Here is a 21,004-nt window from a genome sequence, read left to right on the forward strand (position 1 = left end):
CCTTTGCTTCACAACAGTATTTGAATCGTGGTTGCACTCAGTACTTTGCCACCAAAGAAACAGATAAGCAAATTTTACAGAACCGCAAAAGTCCTCAGGTATGAGACCTACTCCGTATGTTTTACATTCATGTTTAAAAGCTCAGACTTTGCAGAGCAGCAGCAGCATTTGCTGCCGCCATCGCTTGCTGCTATTTCACATCTGGTTCACATGGTACGACTTATTTTTGCTTTGTATGCAAGCAGTTTGGCAGCACTGATTCTTGTTTGAGAACAGGGACTGAATGTCACCACCACTACTTCAGACAAATGATTGGCACTGTCAAAAATGACAGCAGCCATTTGTTAGTGCATGCAGATCCTAATGTGCAGCTGGAAAACCTATCCACTGCTCTATGTAAGGGCATTTCAACTGGGACCCATTGTCTCAGCTGTGGCTTCCCTTCATGAACCGAACTTTTATTCATGTACATATGGATTAATCTTGGGAGGTTCTGTTCTTGCATATGTGCCCAAGTTGTAGCCACTGAAATTTCATTGGCACACATTCTTTAGGGAAGGTGTCCTATGATTGAATACCCAATTGGATTCCCCTCCCCACCCCAATCTGACTATTTATAGAAATGAAACGACAACACAGCAGGTTTTTTTTGCTTGCTGTGTAGTTTAACATTTCACTACATTGTTGAGTTTAAATACCCGCAGAAGCCCAAAGGTACAGAGTATATTTTGTAATGCTGGTCTCAGTAAAATAAACAAACAGAGAAGCAAAATTCAATAAAAGTATGCTATTGGGCTGGGTTGTTGATCCTGATTTCCCTACGTCCCCACTCCCTAGTCATCACCAGTATATAGCCTCCAAGTGTGGGGGGGTACCTGTTCACAGAAATGCTTCACTCCCCATGTGAGTGCCCACAACAATTGCAACTGTGGTCCATTATTGGTTGCTCTTACATGAAGTCTTAGCTGGTGAGGCAAGAGAGAGAAAAATCCCTTTCTCAGTGCAAATCCTTTTGCCATGGCAGTGCATTACCGCTCATATGGCAGCATAGCATCAGGCTTATAGTGAAGTGCTGGTACCACAAGACTAAGCTGGGCTTAGGTAAGTAGCTAGTAAGTAGCTGCTCATGGTTTCTCTCTGTAACTTGCAATGCTCTTTGGGCATGTAGGAATAGTTTATATTCGTACCCCAGAAAGCACATTGGAGAACAGTTAGCTTATGCACTGGCACCTTTAGGATTATTCATTAATTTATCTGTTTGTGGTAGCTTGGAGCTGTTGCAATGTCCAATCAAGTAATTTGTCCAACTCCTAGTATTGCTATGTAGTGCGTAGACATTAATTTTTATTACTATTATAAGACACGTGTAAGTAATAATTAAAAAATAAAAATAAAAATAACAGTATTCTCTCCAAAGGATCAGTCATATAAAGAATGCACAACCAACTTCATTTAGCCATGAGTGGGCATTGCTTTATAATTATGTATTTATTCACACGACTGCTTGGACCAGTGGCATTTGTGGGTCTTAAATAAACTTTTAGCCACGGACTGTATAAGACAGTGATGGCCAAACTTGGCCCTTCAGCTGTTTTGGGACTACAACTCCCATCATCCTTAGCTAATAGGACCAGTGGTCAGGGATGATGGGAATTGTAGTCCGAAAACAGCTGGAGGGCCAAGTTTGGCCATCATAGGTGTAAGACATGCTCTCACTGCTGAGGAAGCTGTGGTGCGGGTGGAGGGTAGTCAGGTGAAAAAAGGTGATAGGCTTTCTGCTGTGTCACAAACTTCACCTGCTGAAATTCCCTCTTCAGCTCAACTGTTAAAGGTGCGGGGAGCCCTGACTTTTCTTTTTCCTTCCACCCGTCCATCTTATGTGGATGCCAGGTGAAAAAACTAACTTCCTCTCAGTTCAGTGGGTGATATGTGTCTTTTACATCTACTTGACCCCTGTACTGATCAAAAGCTTTGGTTGTTGTGGGCTAAAATCCATGTGAATGAGCCTGGTGTCAAAAACTTGAAGGGATTGTTAATGTTAAATGAAGAGAAGATCCATCTTGTAAATACAGGGATCCTTTTAAATATAGATATGTGATCTTGAAGGATGACCTATTTTCAGAGGTATATTAGAATGCAAATTCTGTCTTCGGTTTTAAACAAATATATAGTCTGTGGTCTCAGTATGGATCTTGGAATTGATTCCTAAGAATGTCACCTGCCCTTTCTAACTATAAGTTATTCTCTTTCATCAAGCTATTCCATTGTATAAGTCATCTTTGTTGTTTCATCTTTAAACCTCCTTGAACATGTTTTAATAATAGTAAGCGGAGTAATCAATTAATGCTTACATTATTTTTATCCTTTTCCTATCAGGAAGATGAGGTGATCACTTTGTATAATTTGAAATTTTAATTTCATTAAATTGCTACGTGATGTGAATTTTTCAGATGCATGCTAGCATTTTTATTCTTAGATGATTAGATCAGTGTTTCCCTTGTTTGGGATTAAAGTGGGTACAATGCAAGTCAAATTGCATCTTCTCTTTGGGTTTACAGTGAACTTTTAAGATTTAAGGATTATTTTTCTGCATGCTTCCCTACACCCTTGCATGTAGTAGCTTGCTTTTTAGTTAAAATGTTTAGATTTTAGAGGTGGTGGTGGTGTGTGATGTTTGAACTCAAAACAGCTGAATAACCATAACTGTGTGTAACTTTCCCTCCCCACAAAGAACCCATTGCCTGGTGAATTCTTATGCACTATAAAAGTTCATAAGAACTGGGCTATGGACTTCTATACACAGTTCTGTTTGCCAGACCAGTGTTTGTTTTTCTGCTGAATTTTATGATCCCACACTTCATTCATAATCTACGTATATTGCTGTCGCCTGACTTTTCTTGTGCCAAAACTGAGGAATGTTAATATTGGGCCTGAACCAAATGTTCGCAAGCAGACATTTTTGTTCCATTTTATGGGGGCCAAAATGGGGATGGGCCTGTAGCTCAGTGTTAGAACTTATTCAAAGATCAACCCTTGACATTTCCATGTAGGCCTGCAAATGATTCCCTTCCAAAACACTGGAGTGAGCTCCTAGTCAGCTTTTACAGTTCTGAGCTAGATCAACCATTGATCTGAATTAGTGTGAGGCAACTTCCTTTGTCCTTGGCTCCTCCTTATGCAGCTACTTGATTACTGCCTAAATGTTTGGCTGCTTTCTCAGGCTGCTTTGACCTGATTATGTGACAGCAAACAGTTGAGGATCATGTAGCATCCGTGACAGTGTCACGCTACCCTGTCAGAATGCTATGAAGCCTATTTAGAGTGAGGACAATAATTCCTGCCCTCACTCTTAAGGGCTGTTTTCTTGAAGATTTTCTAAACGAGAAGATACTTCTCATATTTAACACTACTTCCATACATTCTTCTGGTAGATCTTTGTGAAGTTTCAAATCACTCTGCCCCATATACTCCTTTCTCCACATTCAACATCGTCCTCCACATTGATCTGTAATGCTAGACAAACCTTGCTAGAACACAAATCTTGATTTTTATGTGTGGTATTTCTGAGCTCTGTCCATCAAATACACTTTTGCTTGCTTTGGCTGGATGTTCACCAATGGAAAATATTAGTTCCAAGCATTTTGAGACTGCTTTTGTTTTGCTTTTATAGTACTTGAAATCAGGCTCCCTGAAAGATCCTCTGCTCGATGATCACGGAGACTTTAACAGAATGTGCACTGCGATGAAGAAGATTGGCTTAGATGATGAAGAGAAGCTGGATCTCTTCCGGGTGGTGGCTGGCGTTCTACACCTTGGGAATATTGATTTTGAAGAAGCTGGCAGCACTTCTGGTTAGATCAGTAACTTTTGTTTCATTTTGCATCGAGCAGTGTTGCTGCTTTGGTGAAAAGTTGGTGCGCTTCAGCAAAGGAACACAGAGGATTCCTTGTTTGTGTGTGGCGACTTACCGTATTTTTCACTCTATAAGACGCACCAGACCACAAGACACACCTAGTTTTTGGAGGAGGAAAACAAGATAAAAAATATTCTGAATCTCAGAAGCCAGAACAGCAAGAGGGATCGCTTTGCAGTGAAAGCAGCGATCCCTCTTGCTGTTCTGGCTTCTGGGATAGCTGCGCAGCCTGCATTCGCTCCATAAGGCGCACACACATTTCCCCTTACTTTTTAGGAGGGAAAAAGTGAGTCTTATAGAGCAAAAAATACGGTTTTTTTTCTTTCTTAAGAGATATGCCTATTATTATGTGTGTGATTCTGCCTTGTTCATTCATGCTTTGTGGAATAGTTTGTGCTGTGTGTTACAAGTAGCTGTATAAAGAAAAGGACTTTGTAGGCAGTTGCTGGTTACTTACTTCAATGATTTTTTTTTGAACCCACTTTTTAGCTGTTTTCCCCCCTTTTGCTTTTAAAAATAGGTGGTTGCACTCTGAAGAATAAATCTAGCCAGTCTCTGGAATGCTGTGCAGAGCTCCTCGGTTTGGACCAGGATGATTTGCGTGTAAGCCTCACCACCAGAGTCATGCTGACAACAGCAGGGGGCACCAAAGGAACGGTTATAAAGTAAGTGGTTCAGAAAAGCAGTGTGTTTCTCTTTGTTCCTCTCCCCCCACCCACCCCAAACAGCTGCCCTACATGGTAGTTGTCTTTTTTAAAAAACGGAGATTGTAAAAATTGCCTATTAAATCTTTGCTTTGAGCTATTCGGAAATGTCTTACTTGCAACTGTTTATGGCGGAATAGAAATTTAGAGTTGCGTTCCTTTCCTTTTTACTTTTTGCTTTGTTCTGCAAGATGAATAGCACTTTCCGAAGAGCAATAAAACATCTGTTGCTGTGCCAAATTTATTTCTGTCTCCCTTTCATCCCAGTGTGCAAGAGAGAATATATCTGTGCAATAACGGTAAGGGGAAAAAAATTGCCTGGCAGTTTTGTTAATGATTAACCTGTCAAACGCTAGCAGGGAAAGTGAAAATGCCTTGCAGTGTGTCTCGGCACAGCTTGAATCCATATTCGCATAACAATAATTGCTTAAAACCTGGGAGTAAGCATGATGTTTGTACTAAGCGTGCAGCCTGCACGGCTCCTTGGAATATTTTAAAGATGGAAGTGGAAAACTCCAATGTTCGCTCAGTTCTTTAAGCACTGCAACTTACTCTTTTGTGTGTGTGGTTTGCAGCACTGTGCAGCAGAACTGCCGCTTTATAGGCATGAGTTATGCAAATAGCCTGCTATGTAAACGGTTTGTCTCCTGTCAACATTGCTTGAATTGTGGATGGGTTCTGTTCAGTCACTTTGGCTATTAACAGCTCACTCTCGCAATGATTCATCTTACCAGTGATTTACGCTAACTGAGAACCTTGCCTACTTCTGCAAGATGACTTGGTTTGGTTTGAGGTGGGCTTTCAATGCACCACCCCAAATTTCCTTTTTAATTACATGACATTGTGTCAAGAGCCCAAAGTTCGTACCTTTGCATACCATTTGCTTAGGATCGCTTTCTCTGATGAGGCTGGCTTTTCCTCAAAAAGAGAAGGCGCAATCCAATGGGAAGAACTCTTAATGAACAGAATGAGACTGTGTTGCCACTTCGAGATCACTTCTGACTTAATGCAGCTGGTGGGAGGGCAGCAGTGGGGAAGGAGGTCATTCTGTACAAAGAGGATACAGAGCAGCAAGCAGTGCAACCACTGCTGCGCTCATGGTGAAAAGACACTTCCACTTGTTCAAGGCAGTCCTGCTGAGTTGCCCCAATTTTCCTCAACTGTTGTAGCCCTCCATGCCTCATCACACACTGACCTTTCAGAAGTAGGGGACTTGAAAGCCCAGTTGGTGCACTACCCTCCCATGTTTTCTTGAGTGGAGCCAGTAAACCTACTTGCCATCCAGGAGGGCCTTTAAAACACTGATATATCATGAGTTTCCATCTTCATTCACTTCAACAACTTTCAGTGGGCATTGTTGCTACCCCCACACTCTAATAAATCAAGGTGTACTTTCCCAGGGTACAAAAGGTAAGATGAACTTCATCTTTAATCAAAAGTTTCCTTTCCGTGCTATAGGATGGCAGAACCGAACAAGCTGTCAGTATTTTGTGGGAGGGATTCAAGCAGAAAGTTTAGGTTTGCACAATTCAAGGGATCGCCCTAATTCAGAAACAGAACTTTTGCAGTTAGGAAAGTGACAGGAAAACATGAGATGACTGACTGGCCAATGAGAACATGTATAAACACCCCACAAGCAAATCAGAATGAATGCCGATTGTATAACAAATAAATCAGAACAAATGTTCAATAAAGAACAGATATCATCTAACTTCCACGTAAGCTTTGTGGAAGCAAATCAGGATGAATGCTCAATAACTAGGGCATCTGGAGGAGCCCCAGGTCTAGATTAAATTCTGTGTCAAATATTGAACAGGTTTCTAAACCAAAGCAAGTGCCCATTTTTAGATTATAAACATGAGCAAGAACTTGTTGACATGACTAACCATTCAGCGGTGGAGCAAACTTCCTTGGAAAATGATAGACCATCCTTTTTCAGAAGGTTTTCAGCAGAGGCTGAAGGCTACTGATTAAAGAAGCTGGATTTCCTACATCTTTAGCAGGCTTGGCTAGGTGACCTTGGAGGTCTTGTCCGACTCTTTGGGCAGTATTACTCATAGTAGGCCCACTCAAATTAATGGGCCTGACTTAGTCACGTTCGTTAATTTAAATGGGCCTGCTCTGAGTAAAACACAGTAGAATACTACCTGGTGATTCTATGAAAATGTAGGAAATGCAGCCACTTTTGGAATGACTAAAGGAAGAACAACAAAACAAAAAAAAGATGATTGCTGCACTTTCCCCATTGAAAGTACAGAGAATACTTAAGTATTAAGATTTAGGAAGAATGAGCTGCTTAATAGGTAGTGGGGATGAGCTTGATGAGATAAACAGAGATGACTTGGCCATGGTACTCTATGGCTCTGGCGACTTCCAGATTGGATTATTTTAATGCGCTGTACATAGGCTGCCCTTGAAGGCAACTTGGAAACTTCAACTGGTTCAAAATGCAGTGGCCAGATTATTGACTTTGGAGGGGGGGATGTCCCTAGACAACACTCAAACACCCCTTGCCGCTTAATTTCTGGGACAAATTAAAAGGTGTTTGTGCTAGTCTTTGCCCTTCTTTACAAACCCTCTTTGGCGTTAAGATCAGCAGAGGGACCCTCTTAGTAGTTCTGCTGCTCCCAGATGTTTGGGGTGGTGATGGCCTAGGAGAGGACATTCCCCATGGCAGGCCCTTAGTCCCCTCTCCTCCCACAGAGGTACACCTGGAATCTTCCCTATACAGCTTTTGGCGAAGACACATTTATTTACCCTGGCCTCTCAAACTTGAGGTGTGTGTTTTCAGATACCCACCCTCTCCCTATGACTGTAATTTATTTTAACCATTTTTAATTTCTGATTTTTTAATTGTTGTTGTAACCTTCCTGGGATCTGTTGGTTAAGGGCAAGCAATCAATTTATTAATAATAGTAACAGTTAATAAATGAATAGTTTTTAATGTAACTATTATGCAGTAATGGGGGCACAGGTTTGAATTTTAGATGGGTCCTGCCTTATTCTTGGTCCCCTGGTGCTTGCGCCAGTATTCCCATGACAAACCATAAACCTGTAACAGGGCAATTTGACACCCGTGTGACTTCTGGGAGCATGGAATTGGATCTTTTTTTATAGCCACAGCATTTTGGCTGTCTTAATATTTCAAGATTCCAAAGTGTTGGGTAGAGCTATGAAGGTCTGAGGAGGGGGGAAATGGAAGAACTGGGGGAAATCCCAGTCCCCCCCCCATTTTTCTGCTTTTTGTCCTGTTGTGTTTCCAAAACAATGGGGGGATCCAGAACAATACGGGGTGAAATGGGTCCTGCCCCACATTTTCCATTTCCTCCCAGGCTTTCACATCTCTAGGGCTGGGGTGCCCACCCCCCAATACTGTAGAAATAATATTGACGGATAAGTTTGCATTCTGTTTTGAAGGGGTTTTGCAGCATCATATTTTACAGTATAGATGACTATATAGTTATTTCTAAACTACAGGTGTTAATGTATACTACTTTCTTCTTACTTCAATTTTCCTTTAATTTTGAAATCTACTGTGGAAAGTTGCTGGGGTTTTTTTTGGGGGGTGGGCTAAAATTATGGTGTGCATAGTGCCTTATATAAAAGATTGGCAGTTGACATGAACGACGAGGATTACAGCGCTGAGCTCTTAAACGTATCAGAAGGGGAATGTAAAGGAACCTTCCCTCTATTTATAAGATAGGATTGCTGTCAGTACCTATTACGCTAAGATAAATCAAGAGATAGTACATTAAGGCTAATTACACTCTAATGTAATGTAGCTGCAGCCATTCCTAATGAACAGATGAACAGAGCCTTCATTTCCTAGATACTTCGTTTGCAATAGCGGGGAATTCCAATGCACAGCAGCTTGCCTTTCCATAGGGTTTTTACACAAAGGAGAGGCGTTACTGCGATAGAGGAAAGCCTGCCTTTTATACCCCTAAGAATGGTGTAATGCTAGGCAGCTGCCCTGCAGGCTCTCTACAATTCCTCTCTGTGTTGACCTAGAGAAGAGCGCAGTGTAGAGAGGACTGTAACTGCTAATCCTTTTCTCTGACAGTGTCAGCATCTCGGTGCAAATGGGATTGTGTTTTTTTCAGGCTGGGCTTAAAATTGCCCGCAAAACAGTTCAAATTCCCTGTGAGGCTTTCAGTTGTTTTTCTCTTTTCTTTTTGCAAATAAGTGTTCGTTGCTGCCAGGTCAGGGGGAAGAGGGCGAAGAAGTGAAATGTCTTAAAGTTTCTATCCCCCCCCCCCCATCACAACAGAAAAGCTGTCTTGGAAAACCTATTTTCAATGTTAGCTTTCTTTGTGTCTACTTCTGTTTTCAGTGCATGCCTGTATGCTTGTGAATAAAACGAATCAAACTTTCCACAAAAGGCACGCCCTGCTCCTCGTGGTTTGTTACAGGGTGTGCATTTTTGTGGCTGGTTACTGCACTGAGAAGGCACTCTTCACAGGAGGTTGGGCTATAGATGACCCTCCTTTCTCTCCAATATTTTGAGTTTTAGGTAGCTGCAGTAGTCCCTGATTGGCTATAATTTCATGCAACCCCCCATCATGTGACATCACGTAGCCCACAAAACTAATTCTGAGTGAGGGCAATTCTTCTGAACAGGCACTGTCCAAATAAGTCTCGCTTGCCCTCAGGGGTGGTGTCACATTGCCAAACATAAATTGTTGTGTGATGAGATCATTGTTACCAGGAAGAAGGTCAATTTTAAAACACCTTTTTTGTGTGTGCTGAGAATAGCACATTTGGCTCAGCCCTCAAAGAAATATACCTGGAATATCCTTATCTGAGGCACTTCCTTCTCTTCTTTCCAGTTTCTCCTCAGGATCCAGTGTTTTGAATCCGGTCTTTCCTCCTTCATCTTCCATGCTCTCCCACTTTCAACTGAGTCTGCTTCCTTCCGATTGTGGATTTTAAGCATTTTAAATAGCAATCTTTCATCTTGTGTGCTTTGTTACATAAAACAGGGTGTAAACAGAAAAAAGGGGGGAGGCAGAGGGCACTGAAGTGGTTAAATGAGCAGTGCCAAAGAGCTGCTTTACCTATTACCACAGAGTGGAACTAGAGGATATGCAAGGGATTAGTACATCAATTTCTACTCTTCCTGGTATTACATAATGAAGGAAGATGTTATGTGCTCAGTATTTGGATACAGATTTCATGCAGTTCCAGGGAGCCTAGAGAGAGGATATATGACCTCTTTTAAAGGAGTTCACCACAGAGCAGCACTCCATATAATCGCCTTGCTAACACATGGGACTGTTTTTGGGCTTGCGGACAGTCTGGGCTCACATGAACCGATGCATCCATGTAGGTAGCGTGGCTGTGGCTGCCCCAGTTTCTATGAGGGTGACAGCATTTTTCATTCCTCTGCTATAATGAAAATTGACGTTGCTGTGAATACAGCACCCATGTGGGGGAGACACCATTCATGCAAATTGGTGTCTCCACATTGGAGCTGTAGACACAGCAGCTCCAATTTTGCAAGCTCAGCTCGGCCATAAGACCAGCATATCTCCAAGGCATATGAACCACTCCACGCATTCCGTTTTGGTTTTCAGGTACAGGCACCCTACAGCTATGTTCAAGTGGTGAAACTCCTGTCTGTTGCCTTAATGCGTGCATGTTGGAACAGCAAACTTAAGATTTTACTGGTATCGGGCCCTCCACCAAGGTTGATGGGTGTTAGGTTCCCGGCCTTATTACTGGTGGCCCCCGTGCTTCTGGAATTCCTTCCCCTAAGAACTTGACTTGTCCCCTTTTCTTGTAGCCTTTAAGAGGACAAAAAAGGCTTTAAAAAAGAAAAGAAAATTCCACCATATTGCTAGATCTTTATGGTGTTATCTGAGGTTTTGAAGATTGTATCTTGTTTCATTCTGTCATTTTGCATTTGTTTTGGGAAGTCGTGTTGTGAGGGCTTGCCACCAAAAATGGGGAGAATGGAAATAAACAAATAACCTCTTGTTACCATGCAGGGTTCCACTGAAAGTAGAACAGGCGAACAATGCACGTGATGCTCTGGCAAAAACTGTCTACAGTCACCTCTTTGACCACGTGGTAAACAGGGTAAACCAATGTTTCCCTTTTGAGACGTCCTGTTTTTTCATTGGAGTTCTTGATATCGCAGGTTTTGGTAAGTCTTTTGCCTAGGGAACTCTAAATTGCTGTTTAGCTTTAGTATGGTTGCTGTATTGCATCATCTGCTTTCAGACCATGCTCTGGGATCTAGTTAGTGATCTGTATTTCTTCCATTGGAGTGATCACTTAGCGTTGTGTGTAAGTCTGTTGACATTCAAAGCAGAGTGAGCATTACATAGGATTGGGGGAAGGGAAGCTAAAAGTCCAAATGACTAAAGCCTGATCCCAGGAAACCTTCCCAAAGCAGTGATCTAGATGGTGGCATTTATGTTGTGGTGACACTTCCTTTTTATAAAGTACTATGTAGTCGGGTGGTATTATTCAATAAACAAGTAGTGTTATCAACCTATAGCAGAAGGAGCTGTGGGAGCCGGAGACTGGGAGATCAGCAAGTAAGCTGGGTAGAGATTTGATACCGTGAGTTCCCGTTTCAAAGCTCCTTCTTTAAACCACTGTGCTACCCTGGCTATGTTACCTGTCTTCAGCTTAATGGAAGATGTGGAGTAATCTAAAGAAATATGACAACAAATTGTTCTCATTAAGCCTTGGATGCAACTGGAATTCCCGTGGTGGGAAGAGGAATTGAGTCCACGGCTCTGTATGCAATTACCGTCAGAAAGTCAGAGCTGCTACCTGAGTACTTCCTTTGTATTTTAAGAGAGAACAGTAGGGGATAGTCTAACTTCACTCTTCTGAATTGCAACTGTGTTCCTGCATGGAAGACCTAATGTTGGAACTTTGTGCCTTAAACCAACATAAGATTATAATAAGTGTATTTCCTAGCTGACGCCCCCACCCATTTTAAAGCATATTAATTCCTTTGTTTTACAGAATATTTTGAACACAACAGCTTTGAACAGTTTTGCATTAACTACTGTAATGAGAAGCTGCAGCAGTTCTTTAATGAAAGGATTCTCAAAGAGGTAATTGTATACAACCATAACAAATTTATTATGGCATGGACCACAGTCCGCTTCATCAGAGGCATGAAGTGTAATCCTCATTTGGCAGGTGGTGGGAATGGGATATACAACAATGAATGCAAAGTGAAATTCAGGAGAATCTAGTGATAAGTACCTGAAAGCAAAGTATTTACAGTGACCAGTTAACAAGGCTGTTCAGTGAACAAACTCATTAGTCTTTAAGGTGCCACTAGACTCTTGTTTTTGCCACAACTGTTTAATGCAGCTACCATTTTAGAATGTGATACATGTTATTTATAGTCATTTCACTGAGGTTTTTCTGTTACCAGTGTCTGATCGGCAGATACAATACATCTGCAGAACTTTGCCTGTAGCAATTCTAGGAGTCAACTCCTTGAGTCTCATGGACTTTTGGTCATCCTGAGAAAAGTTACACAAATATTGCATTACGTAGATCACCCATATATGTAATTTTTTAACATAAAAAAAGTGATTTGAAATTCCTTCTACGAAAATGTACAGAAAAGTTGTGTCTGAATCAGCCTTATTTCCCCCATTAACATTTAAGAGCATGCATATAACTGATGTGCTTGAATGTCCTACTGGATTTGAAAACCATGAAGAAAAACTTCCAAATGACAACATTATTTTTCAGCTTCCACTTCAGTGCACATGGTGATGCTAGTTAGACAGCAATGCTGGAATCGTTTGAACAAGGTCAGCCTTCATAGCACCTCTAGCAATTTGACAAAGGCCTGATGTTCGAGATACTGAACAATCATATTCCCAGAAACAAATAAAGCAAATGACATAGGAGGTGGTTCAGGCACCAGAAAAATATAGGACTGCTGTTTTTTTGGAAGTTTGAGCAAAAGTGCCGAGCGATTTCAGAACTGTTTCATGCCACAAAGTTCAGGTTGCTTAAGACTGTGAAGTGGCTCATCACTGAGAACATTACTCGTTCTTCTATCACAGGATCAGCTTGACTTGAAATACAACCAAGTCAGGAACAGGGATGGATGGTGCTGGCTCTCATGTGTGACATTGCTAGCATGTACCTTCAGCCCTCACGTAAAGGATATGAGAAGCTGGACAGATGAGCAGTATTTTACTCATACGATAATTTCATTATTTCTATTATAGGAACAAGAACTTTACCAGAAAGAAGGTTTAGGTGTCAATGAAGTCCACTATGTAGATAACCAAGACTGTATAGGTATGCATGTTGAATTCTGAGATGCCGTTTGTGTAAAAAAAGTTGTTGTTTTATTTGCTGTGGTTTTCATTGAAATTGAATGGTAGTATATCTGCTTTGTTTTCCTTAACCTTTAACCTTCTTGGAAGCAGCAGGAGGGTGAAATGGGCCATTTCACATGATTTTTTTGAATGAAAACGTGCCGTATTTTACACCTACTCCTTTCATATTTGATAAGAGATCCATATTTTGAAATTTTAGTGAGGGGACATAATGTGAAACTGTGGTTTGCTTAAACATAGTTTACTTTAAGGTCTGGTTCTGAGCCTCACTATAAACCTGGATTGTTTGGGGGACCGATAAACCAAAATATGAAATCACAATTTGGAGGTACTTTGCAAAAACGAATTGTTGTAAAAAGTCTGAATTCACATATTGTTGACAAACCACAGGTTTGTTGCTTAGGTTGTTGACGTTTACTGCTAAGCCACTTAATATATCAGCTAATAGAATAGGTAAAGGTAAAGGTACCCCTGCCCATATGGGCCAGTCGTGACCGACTCTGGGGTTGCGCGCCCATCTCGCTTAAGAGGCCGGGGGCCAGCGCTGTCCGAGGACACTTCCGGGTCACGTGGCCAGCATGACGAAGCTGCTCTGGCCAGCCTGCACCAGCACAGCACACGGAAACGCTGTTTACCTTCCCGCTAGAAAGCGGTACCTATTTATCTACTTGCACTTAAGGGTGCTTTCGAACTGCTAGGTGGGCAGGAGCTGGGACCGAATGACGGGAGCTCTTCCCGCCGTGGGGATTCAAACCGCTGACTATGCGATTGGCAAGTCCTAGGTGCTGAGGTTTTACCCACAGCGCCACCCGCATCCCAGCTAATAGAATAGCGGTTGGCAGATTCTGCAGATTACTCAAGAGCAGATGTATTTAGGAAAGGTAAAAGCTTTGCATTGCTTGGTAACACTCTTGTCACTACTCTGTATATACTGTATTAACTAGCCTATTGGCTTCTGTCTTGCAAACAGATTTGATTGAAGGGAAATTAATAGGTGTTCTTGACATTTTGGATGAAGAAAATCGGCTTCCCCAGCCGAGTGATCAGCACTTTACATCAATGGTACATCAGAAGCACAAAGATCACTTCAGACTCTCGGTAGGCTTATTTTTTTTATATTGGCATCAGTTAGTTTACCACAAGTTATAAATTGTCATAAATAAAACAATTGTACATCCAAGATTTCCCCATTATCCCTTTTCTGTCAGATGTTCCAGAATACTTTCCTACTGACAATTCTGGTCCTATAGAGGCTCATTTGCTTGGAGAGAGTGTAGCTACAGTTACATGTACAGTGGTGCCTCACAAGACGAAATTAATTCGTTCCACGAGTTTTTTCGTCTAGCAAATTTTTCGTCTTGCGAAGCACGGTGTCGGGAAAGTTTTGGAAAAGCTTCAAAAATCACCAAAGTCTTCAAAAACCTCAAAAAAGGCTACCACACCGCGTTCTATGAGTTGCTCCTCGAAGTCAAGTTGCAACTGTATTAACGGTGTTAAGAAAAAGGAAACAAACTTGCAAGACGTTTTCGTCTTGCAAAGCAAGCCCATAGGGAAATTCGTCTTGCGAAGCAGCTCAAAAAACGCAAAACCCTTTCGTCTAGCGAGTTTTTCGTCTTGCGAGGCATTCGTCTTGTGGGGCACCACTGTACAGTATATGTTTCTAATTGCAACGTGTGAATTCAGGACATAAAGACAGAGAGACTGGCTGCAGGGAACAAGAAAATGTTTGCCTTGCAATGTTTGGTTACTCACCAACCCTCAAAAATCACCTTCTCTCCCGCATGACAGCTTGGTTTAGCAAAACGTTTCCATCTCCACAACTGGGACGTTATCTAAAATATTTATAAAATAACAAAAATATTTAGTTAAGGGTGTCATTTTACATAATGGATGGGCTACACAGATGAATGCCCGATGCATCTGTGACAGCAATCATGTCACCTTAAATTCCGAATCAACCCATTTGTTATGAAACCCAGTGTGTTGACCCCACCATAGGGCAGCGTCCTTGGCAATAGTCATGGCAGGTTTTATCTCCATATGTCTTTACAGCAAAACGAAAGGAATATTATAAACGTACACTCCTGATTTATTTACCATGACCAAGCGTAAAGAAGCATTTGGTCTCTGAGGTTCTGGGAGAAAGTCAGTACAATTGCACACTGTCTCCAACTTTCATTTGAGTCACAGAATTTTAAAAGGAGGTGGATAAAAATCTGCAGTGCATCACATTTAATTTCTTAGCCACTTTCCACAAGAACTCTCCAAGTGACATATACAGATAAGATTCCGATACACAATACTCCACCAAGCTACAAATGAAACCACTAATGTGATCATATTGCAAAAACGAATATGTCTGTCTCCCTAATAAAACCTTGACCACCATCCCTGCTGGCTGTGATTGCAATCTAGTTGCCTTGGTCACAAACTCAATATAAAATGTGGCTTCCTTATGGTTAAATGCAGTAGGCTGAAGAAAGCATGTGGCACTAATTTTGACATGCCGGCTGTGGCTCCTGGTTTGTTTCTAGGCTCAGTTTAATGAGTTGTCTTTGACCTTTAAAGACCTAAAGTGCCCAGGTACAACATACATGAGGACTGTCTTTTCTCATATACCTGTTCATTAAGATCTGCTTTATAGGCGGGTGTTGTTTTTTTTGGGGGGGGTATGTTGGGCCCAAGGTTTTGGAACTTTGTCCCTGGGGAAGTGTCGTCTGCCTTTGCATTGCTAGTTTTCAGTTGCATGTTGAGTGTTCTCTTTCAGAGGGCATTCAAGACCCCCATAGCTGCGATATTGCTGTTGGGCATTTTAGTTGTTGCTGCTGGGGTTTTTTTTTAATAGGTATTCTGTATGTTTTCTATGCTTTGAAAGCTATTCTGTATGTTTTCTATGCTTTGAACTGCTTTGACACAAAAGGTGTGGCATTAATATTTTAATTAATAAATACATAACCCAACCAGGAACTAGTGCAGTCCATGTGGTTGGAGTCTTAGCCGCCTTCACTTTCTTGCCCTTTTTATCTGAACACCATGAGGGCAGTGAAGAGCTGCCATTTAGCAGCACATTAATTTGTGGCATGCCAAAATGGCTGCCTAGAACTGGCATGTAAAAATGCATGGGGCTTACAAGGGCGAGTAGTTTTCTAATCTTTTTTCTTTGCAGTTTTATGTACGTAGTTGGTCATTTGTTTTGTGCTTTATGATTTTATGGTTCTATGACACTTATAAATAAATAACATAAATAAAATATTGGTTTTAAATTTCAGATACCCAGGAAATCTAAACTGGCTGTTCATAGAAATATCCGAGATGATGAGGGCTTTATAATCAGACATTTTGCAGGAGCAGTATGTTACGAGACAGTAAGTGAACATGGTTTATTGAATTTCATCTTTCTGTATAGTTTTTAAAATAAATTATTTATATCTGTCGTGTAGTGGATCCTTGTGAGTGTGGCTGAGCAGATAAAGTATATTCAGCTACATGGTGAGAATTTACAAAGGCTATGGGAAGAACTCAACATCATGCTTAGGACCCCACCAGATAATTTGAATATTGAAGAAGTTTCATTGGGAAGAGGTGTTAATCTAAGCTGGCAACGATGTTTGTGAGAGCAACTAAAAGTTTCTGAATGGTGTAACCTAGTGAAGTAAAACAATTTTTGCTTCTGCTTTTTAAAATCATTGAAGTTTGGTCTGTAGTGTCATATTCCTGTGTGCAATTTCTGCCCAGGTGCCACAGTGATCAAGTGACACCATAGACATGTGCAACCTTTCCCTCCTACCTAACATTATTTTCATTATTTTCCTCAGACCCAGTTTGTGGAGAAAAACAACGACGCTCTGCATATGTCTCTGGAGTCCCTTATATGTGAATCCAAAGATAAATTTATCCGGCAGCTCTTTGAATCCAACACAAACAACAACAAGGACCATAAACAAAAAGCAGGGAAGCTCAGTTTCATCAGTGTGGGAAACAAATTTAAGGTATGGGCATGACAAACCTTCTCCTTTCTCAGGACTCCTTTCCATTTTCTATGAACACAACAGGACTGTAAAGTTAGGCAGACAGCATGCGTGGTTTCAGTTTCACGTATTCCTCTTGTCGGACCATCCTTGTTTACTCAGAAGCAATCCCTGCTGGTTTCAGCAGGATTTCCATTTTCTAGGATGCATGCTCAAAACTGCAACCTCAAACAGTTTTGTGATATGACAGGTATAACTCATGCAGTCTGGCCTTTGTTGTAGTAAACTGAGGCAAATCTTCTGTGGCTTTTTGCCTTTTCCTGATATTGAAGCAACATTTCTCCATGCCCTGAGGATACCGGGGTATTCCTTCTGTCCTCCCTCCCTATTTTTTGTAGTCCGTGTTTGAATTTCAGAAAGGCCTGTGCGATCTCCTGGTAACACGCATTTCTTCCACATGTCCCTCTGCCTCACTTCTGTTCCTTGCCCTTCCTTTATGACTCACAAGCAGCATGAATGGCTTCTCTCTCACACGCACACACGCTTTTGCAATCTGCCTCTGCAACGTTTTATGTGGGGCTTCTTGGACTCTTCAGTCGCACACTCACACTTGCACGCACTTCCACCATTGCCTCTGTCATTCCACCTTCTCTTGGGCTGTGGCTGCCGAAAGTTGCAACCGAGACTTCACCACATTGAATGTTGCACAGGGAGCGAATGAATTACTAAAATGGGAATCTGTATTAGTTTAATACTGTATGTTTAGCGTCTGTATTAATTGCAGACCCCGAAGCAACTTCTTATCAGAGCTAAATGTGTGGTTTAAAAAGCTTTGCTTTCTGTTGTATAATGAGAATTTGCACATTTGAAGCGAGCCCCTTCAGTCAACAGAAGCTAGCTGTGGGTGTCCCATTGAGACAGTAAAGTAGATTTAAAGTGTTATCATTTCTCTGAACCCTCTAAAAATATTAATAGCATTGACAAGACAAAACAAAACCCAAAAAACCTCGGGGGTTGAGCATTCCTTTTCTCACCCCCCTGCCCTTCTCCTAACAGTATTATCTGATGCTTTTCCTAATTTTTCCTTTTGTTCTTAGCTGTAAATCTGACCTCTGTGTCTTCTGCTCTTTCTGTGTTAAGCCTTCTCTGTTTTTCTGCTTCCTTTCCCTATTCATCAGTTTTTATTTTAGTTGGCTTTTACCAGCTCAGGATGGCTGGAGGGGAAGCTATAGGGGAGTTGAGAGGAAAAGCAGGCAGAGGCAAAACCAAGGGCTGCAGGTAAATGTATCACCTTTGTGGACTCATTATTTATCAAACTGCAGTAATTTCAGCCAGAATTCTTATTTCTAGCACATCAGTTTTGCTTAATGTAACGTTAGAAAAATGCCTCCACTCCACAGCAGGGTTTTTATTTTTGTTGCTGGTTCCCTCAACAACCCATGCATTAAAAACCACGTATTAAGTCTGTAGTGGGACTTGGGAAGGGCAGTAGCTCAGGGTTGGACTGTGTGCCTTGCATGCAAAGGGTCTTGGGTTCAATTCAGTTAGAGCTGGGGGGGGGGGAAAGCTCGTTTTCTTTTTCACTTTCGTTTTTTAAATTTTAAATTAAATACCACAATCATCCAAATAGAGGGAAAAGCAAAATATATTGAGAAAAATGGAGAGGAAGAAAATGGTTGGAGAAAATAGCTTGCATAATGAGATACTATTAAATTAACATAAAAAGAATATACGGGGTACTTTGCCTGCGATTTGATTGTTGAATGAACAGAGCCCATAAACTTGTTTTGATCATTATATTTTAAAATGTTTCTGTCTGCTTTATCATTGTGACATATTCCCAAGCTTTCCTCAGCCATTGTGGGTTGGTTGGAGGGTCTTTATTTTTCCATTTCTGGACTGTATAGAGTTTCGCCATAGTCAAAAGAGTAGTTACTAATTAGAGAATGGGATTTATAACTTCACTGCATGCAAAGAAGGATTGTGTTTGCATTTCTAGGTAATGCAAAGCTGGTGATTTCCTGCTATATTCAAAATTGTAACACCGAGAGGTTTTGCTTTTGCACAATCCCAGAAGATATGTATGAAATCTGCCTTAGTTCTTTTTCTCCTCCAGCAGTCCTCCTTTTCTGAAACTCTGGAGAGAGGCTGCCACGCGCCGTAGAATCAGGCATAGCCAACATGAATGATAATGGACCACAGCTCCCATCATTCCTGGTTAGAATGAATGGGAGTTGTGAATCATTATTATTATTAATAATAATCATTTCATTTCCATCCTGCTTTACATTTTTAATGGGGGGGGGATCTCAAAGTACTCAAATAAAACAATCCGAAAGAAAACATTACAGAAGAAAGTCAAATATAAAGTATGCATCCAAAGCAGCATAATTAACAGGAAACTAAAATATCATCTTAAAGATTTCAAATGGAAATCTTTACTAATGGAGGTTAAATATAAAATGTACATTTAAAGCAGCAAAATTATCAAGAAGATAAAACACTTTCTTGAGTACAGAACATACCTGCAGCTGTTGCAGCCAATTCTGTTAATGGCTGTGGGAACTCGGGCTCCACAAGCAGGGTCTGCAGTAAGAGACAGCCAAGGTGGTCCAACTATATCTGGAAGAGCGCCATGTAGGCTATTCCTAATGTAGACATTACTGAGCTAAATTTACCAAGAAGGCAACTTGCTTGCTTTTCAAATAGAAAACGGGTTTACAAAGATAAGTCATTTTCCATGGGTAGAAAGTGTAGGTGTGTATTTCCGAAATCAAAATGCAAAAGGAGGATTTCAGGCATGCAGAGAAGTAGGTGAAATTATAGCAGGGCCAAGGCTTTTCAGCTTAGCTGAAGATCCCTCTGTTACTTGGGATTGCCACAGAGCCTTCCCATCCCCCCCAGCCCCCTTGAATGGCCTGATAATGGGGGCTGGAATAGGGTTGGGGGAGAAGTGGGACGGGATAGGATAGCAGAGCCAGTCTCTGTGCTTGGCTAAACAAATGAGGAAGATGCTCCCTGCTTCTGGCTTCTGCCAAGCCCAGCACGCTATGAAACAAAAACCCACTCTTCCTGAGGGTCCGCTAGTATGCACAGAGGACTTGGGGAGGTGGGCAGGTCTGTTCCTACTACTCACTGGGCTTTGGGGCAAGAGAAAATTAAACACCAGTGCCCAAGCCTACATTGCTGTTTTTGCCTCTCGGTTGCAATGCCAGGTAAGAAACTGACCCTGCTCCCCCAACAAGTTTCTCTGTGCATGCCAGGTGAGTCATTGGATGGGTTGACCCTCTTTTACCCAACATGAACATTGCATTTCCCTGGGCTCTGTGCAATGCCAAGGGAGGTCCATGGGGGAGGGGGAAAAATGGTGGTGGGTGTGTCTTCATTAGCAGGTGATTGGCTTTGTGAATCACCATTTGAAACAAAAACTAGACCACTAAGTCAATGCATAGTCTGTATTTTAAACATTTTGTAACTTCGACCACCCTAATGGCTGAAAAAAGTCTTTATTGAAACCTATCTGGTTCCTGATGAGTTATGTGCAAACATCCGCTGCATCTGGCAAAGTACAAGACTCCCCTCATGATTTGGGATACTGTGTCTGATACCATCCACTTAATCCATGTAAGGTTCATGTAATAACATGGATCAGGATATCTATGTGCCAGGTGAATGCGTAGTGTAAGTCAAGGGAAGCCAAAGTAGTGCCCTCCAGATTCGTTGGGCCAAAGCCCCTGCCACGCCTGCCACTGCTAATACTAGCTGGGGCTGATGGGATCTGGTGTCTGACAACATCTGCAGGGCACTACATTGGCTTACCCTTGTGTTCAGTGTTTAAAAGAGTAGCTCACATTTAGCAAATCGGTGGTGCTTAGAAAGGAGACATTCCTAAAGGCCACTTGGGTAAGAGAAGCATTTATGTACCAAGTTGTACATATGAAGTCGGGCGGAAGAATTCTGGTAGTGGTATGGTATGGCGTTGCTGCTTCCCACGTTAATTCTCTTGCTGCTAATGCGGTTCGACTACGAGTAGCAAGTGAAGGTGTTGGTATCGTGGACTGACAGATCCTATGCACTCATTCTCCT

The 21,004-nt window shown here is 41.6% G+C and overlaps 1 protein-coding gene across 5 annotated transcripts in view; it reads left to right on the plus strand.

The window, feature by feature from the left end:
* MYO6 (myosin VI) overlaps positions 1–21,004 on the plus strand; it is a 110,164-nt gene that overhangs the window by 50,981 nt on the left and 38,179 nt on the right. For all 5 annotated transcript variants that reach the window (XR_014006203.1, XM_081187327.1, XM_081187328.1 and 2 more), the window contains exons 10-18: positions 18–98; positions 3,671–3,851; positions 4,434–4,578; positions 10,608–10,765; positions 11,602–11,693; positions 12,837–12,909; positions 13,921–14,048; positions 16,220–16,315; positions 16,766–16,939. Coding sequence is in view for 4 of the 5 variants with exons in the window: in XM_081187327.1 (XP_081043453.1) it covers positions 18–98; positions 3,671–3,851; positions 4,434–4,578; positions 10,608–10,765; positions 11,602–11,693; positions 12,837–12,909; positions 13,921–14,048; positions 16,220–16,315; positions 16,766–16,939 (1,128 nt within the window). In the remaining variant the exon portion in view is untranslated. The remainder of the gene's footprint in view (positions 1–17; positions 99–3,670; positions 3,852–4,433; positions 4,579–10,607; positions 10,766–11,601; positions 11,694–12,836; positions 12,910–13,920; positions 14,049–16,219; positions 16,316–16,765; positions 16,940–21,004) is intronic.

Source organism: Podarcis bocagei (assembly GCF_964188305.1).
Source record: "Podarcis bocagei genome assembly, chromosome: 3".
Taxonomy (NCBI): Eukaryota; Metazoa; Chordata; class Lepidosauria; order Squamata; family Lacertidae; genus Podarcis; species Podarcis bocagei.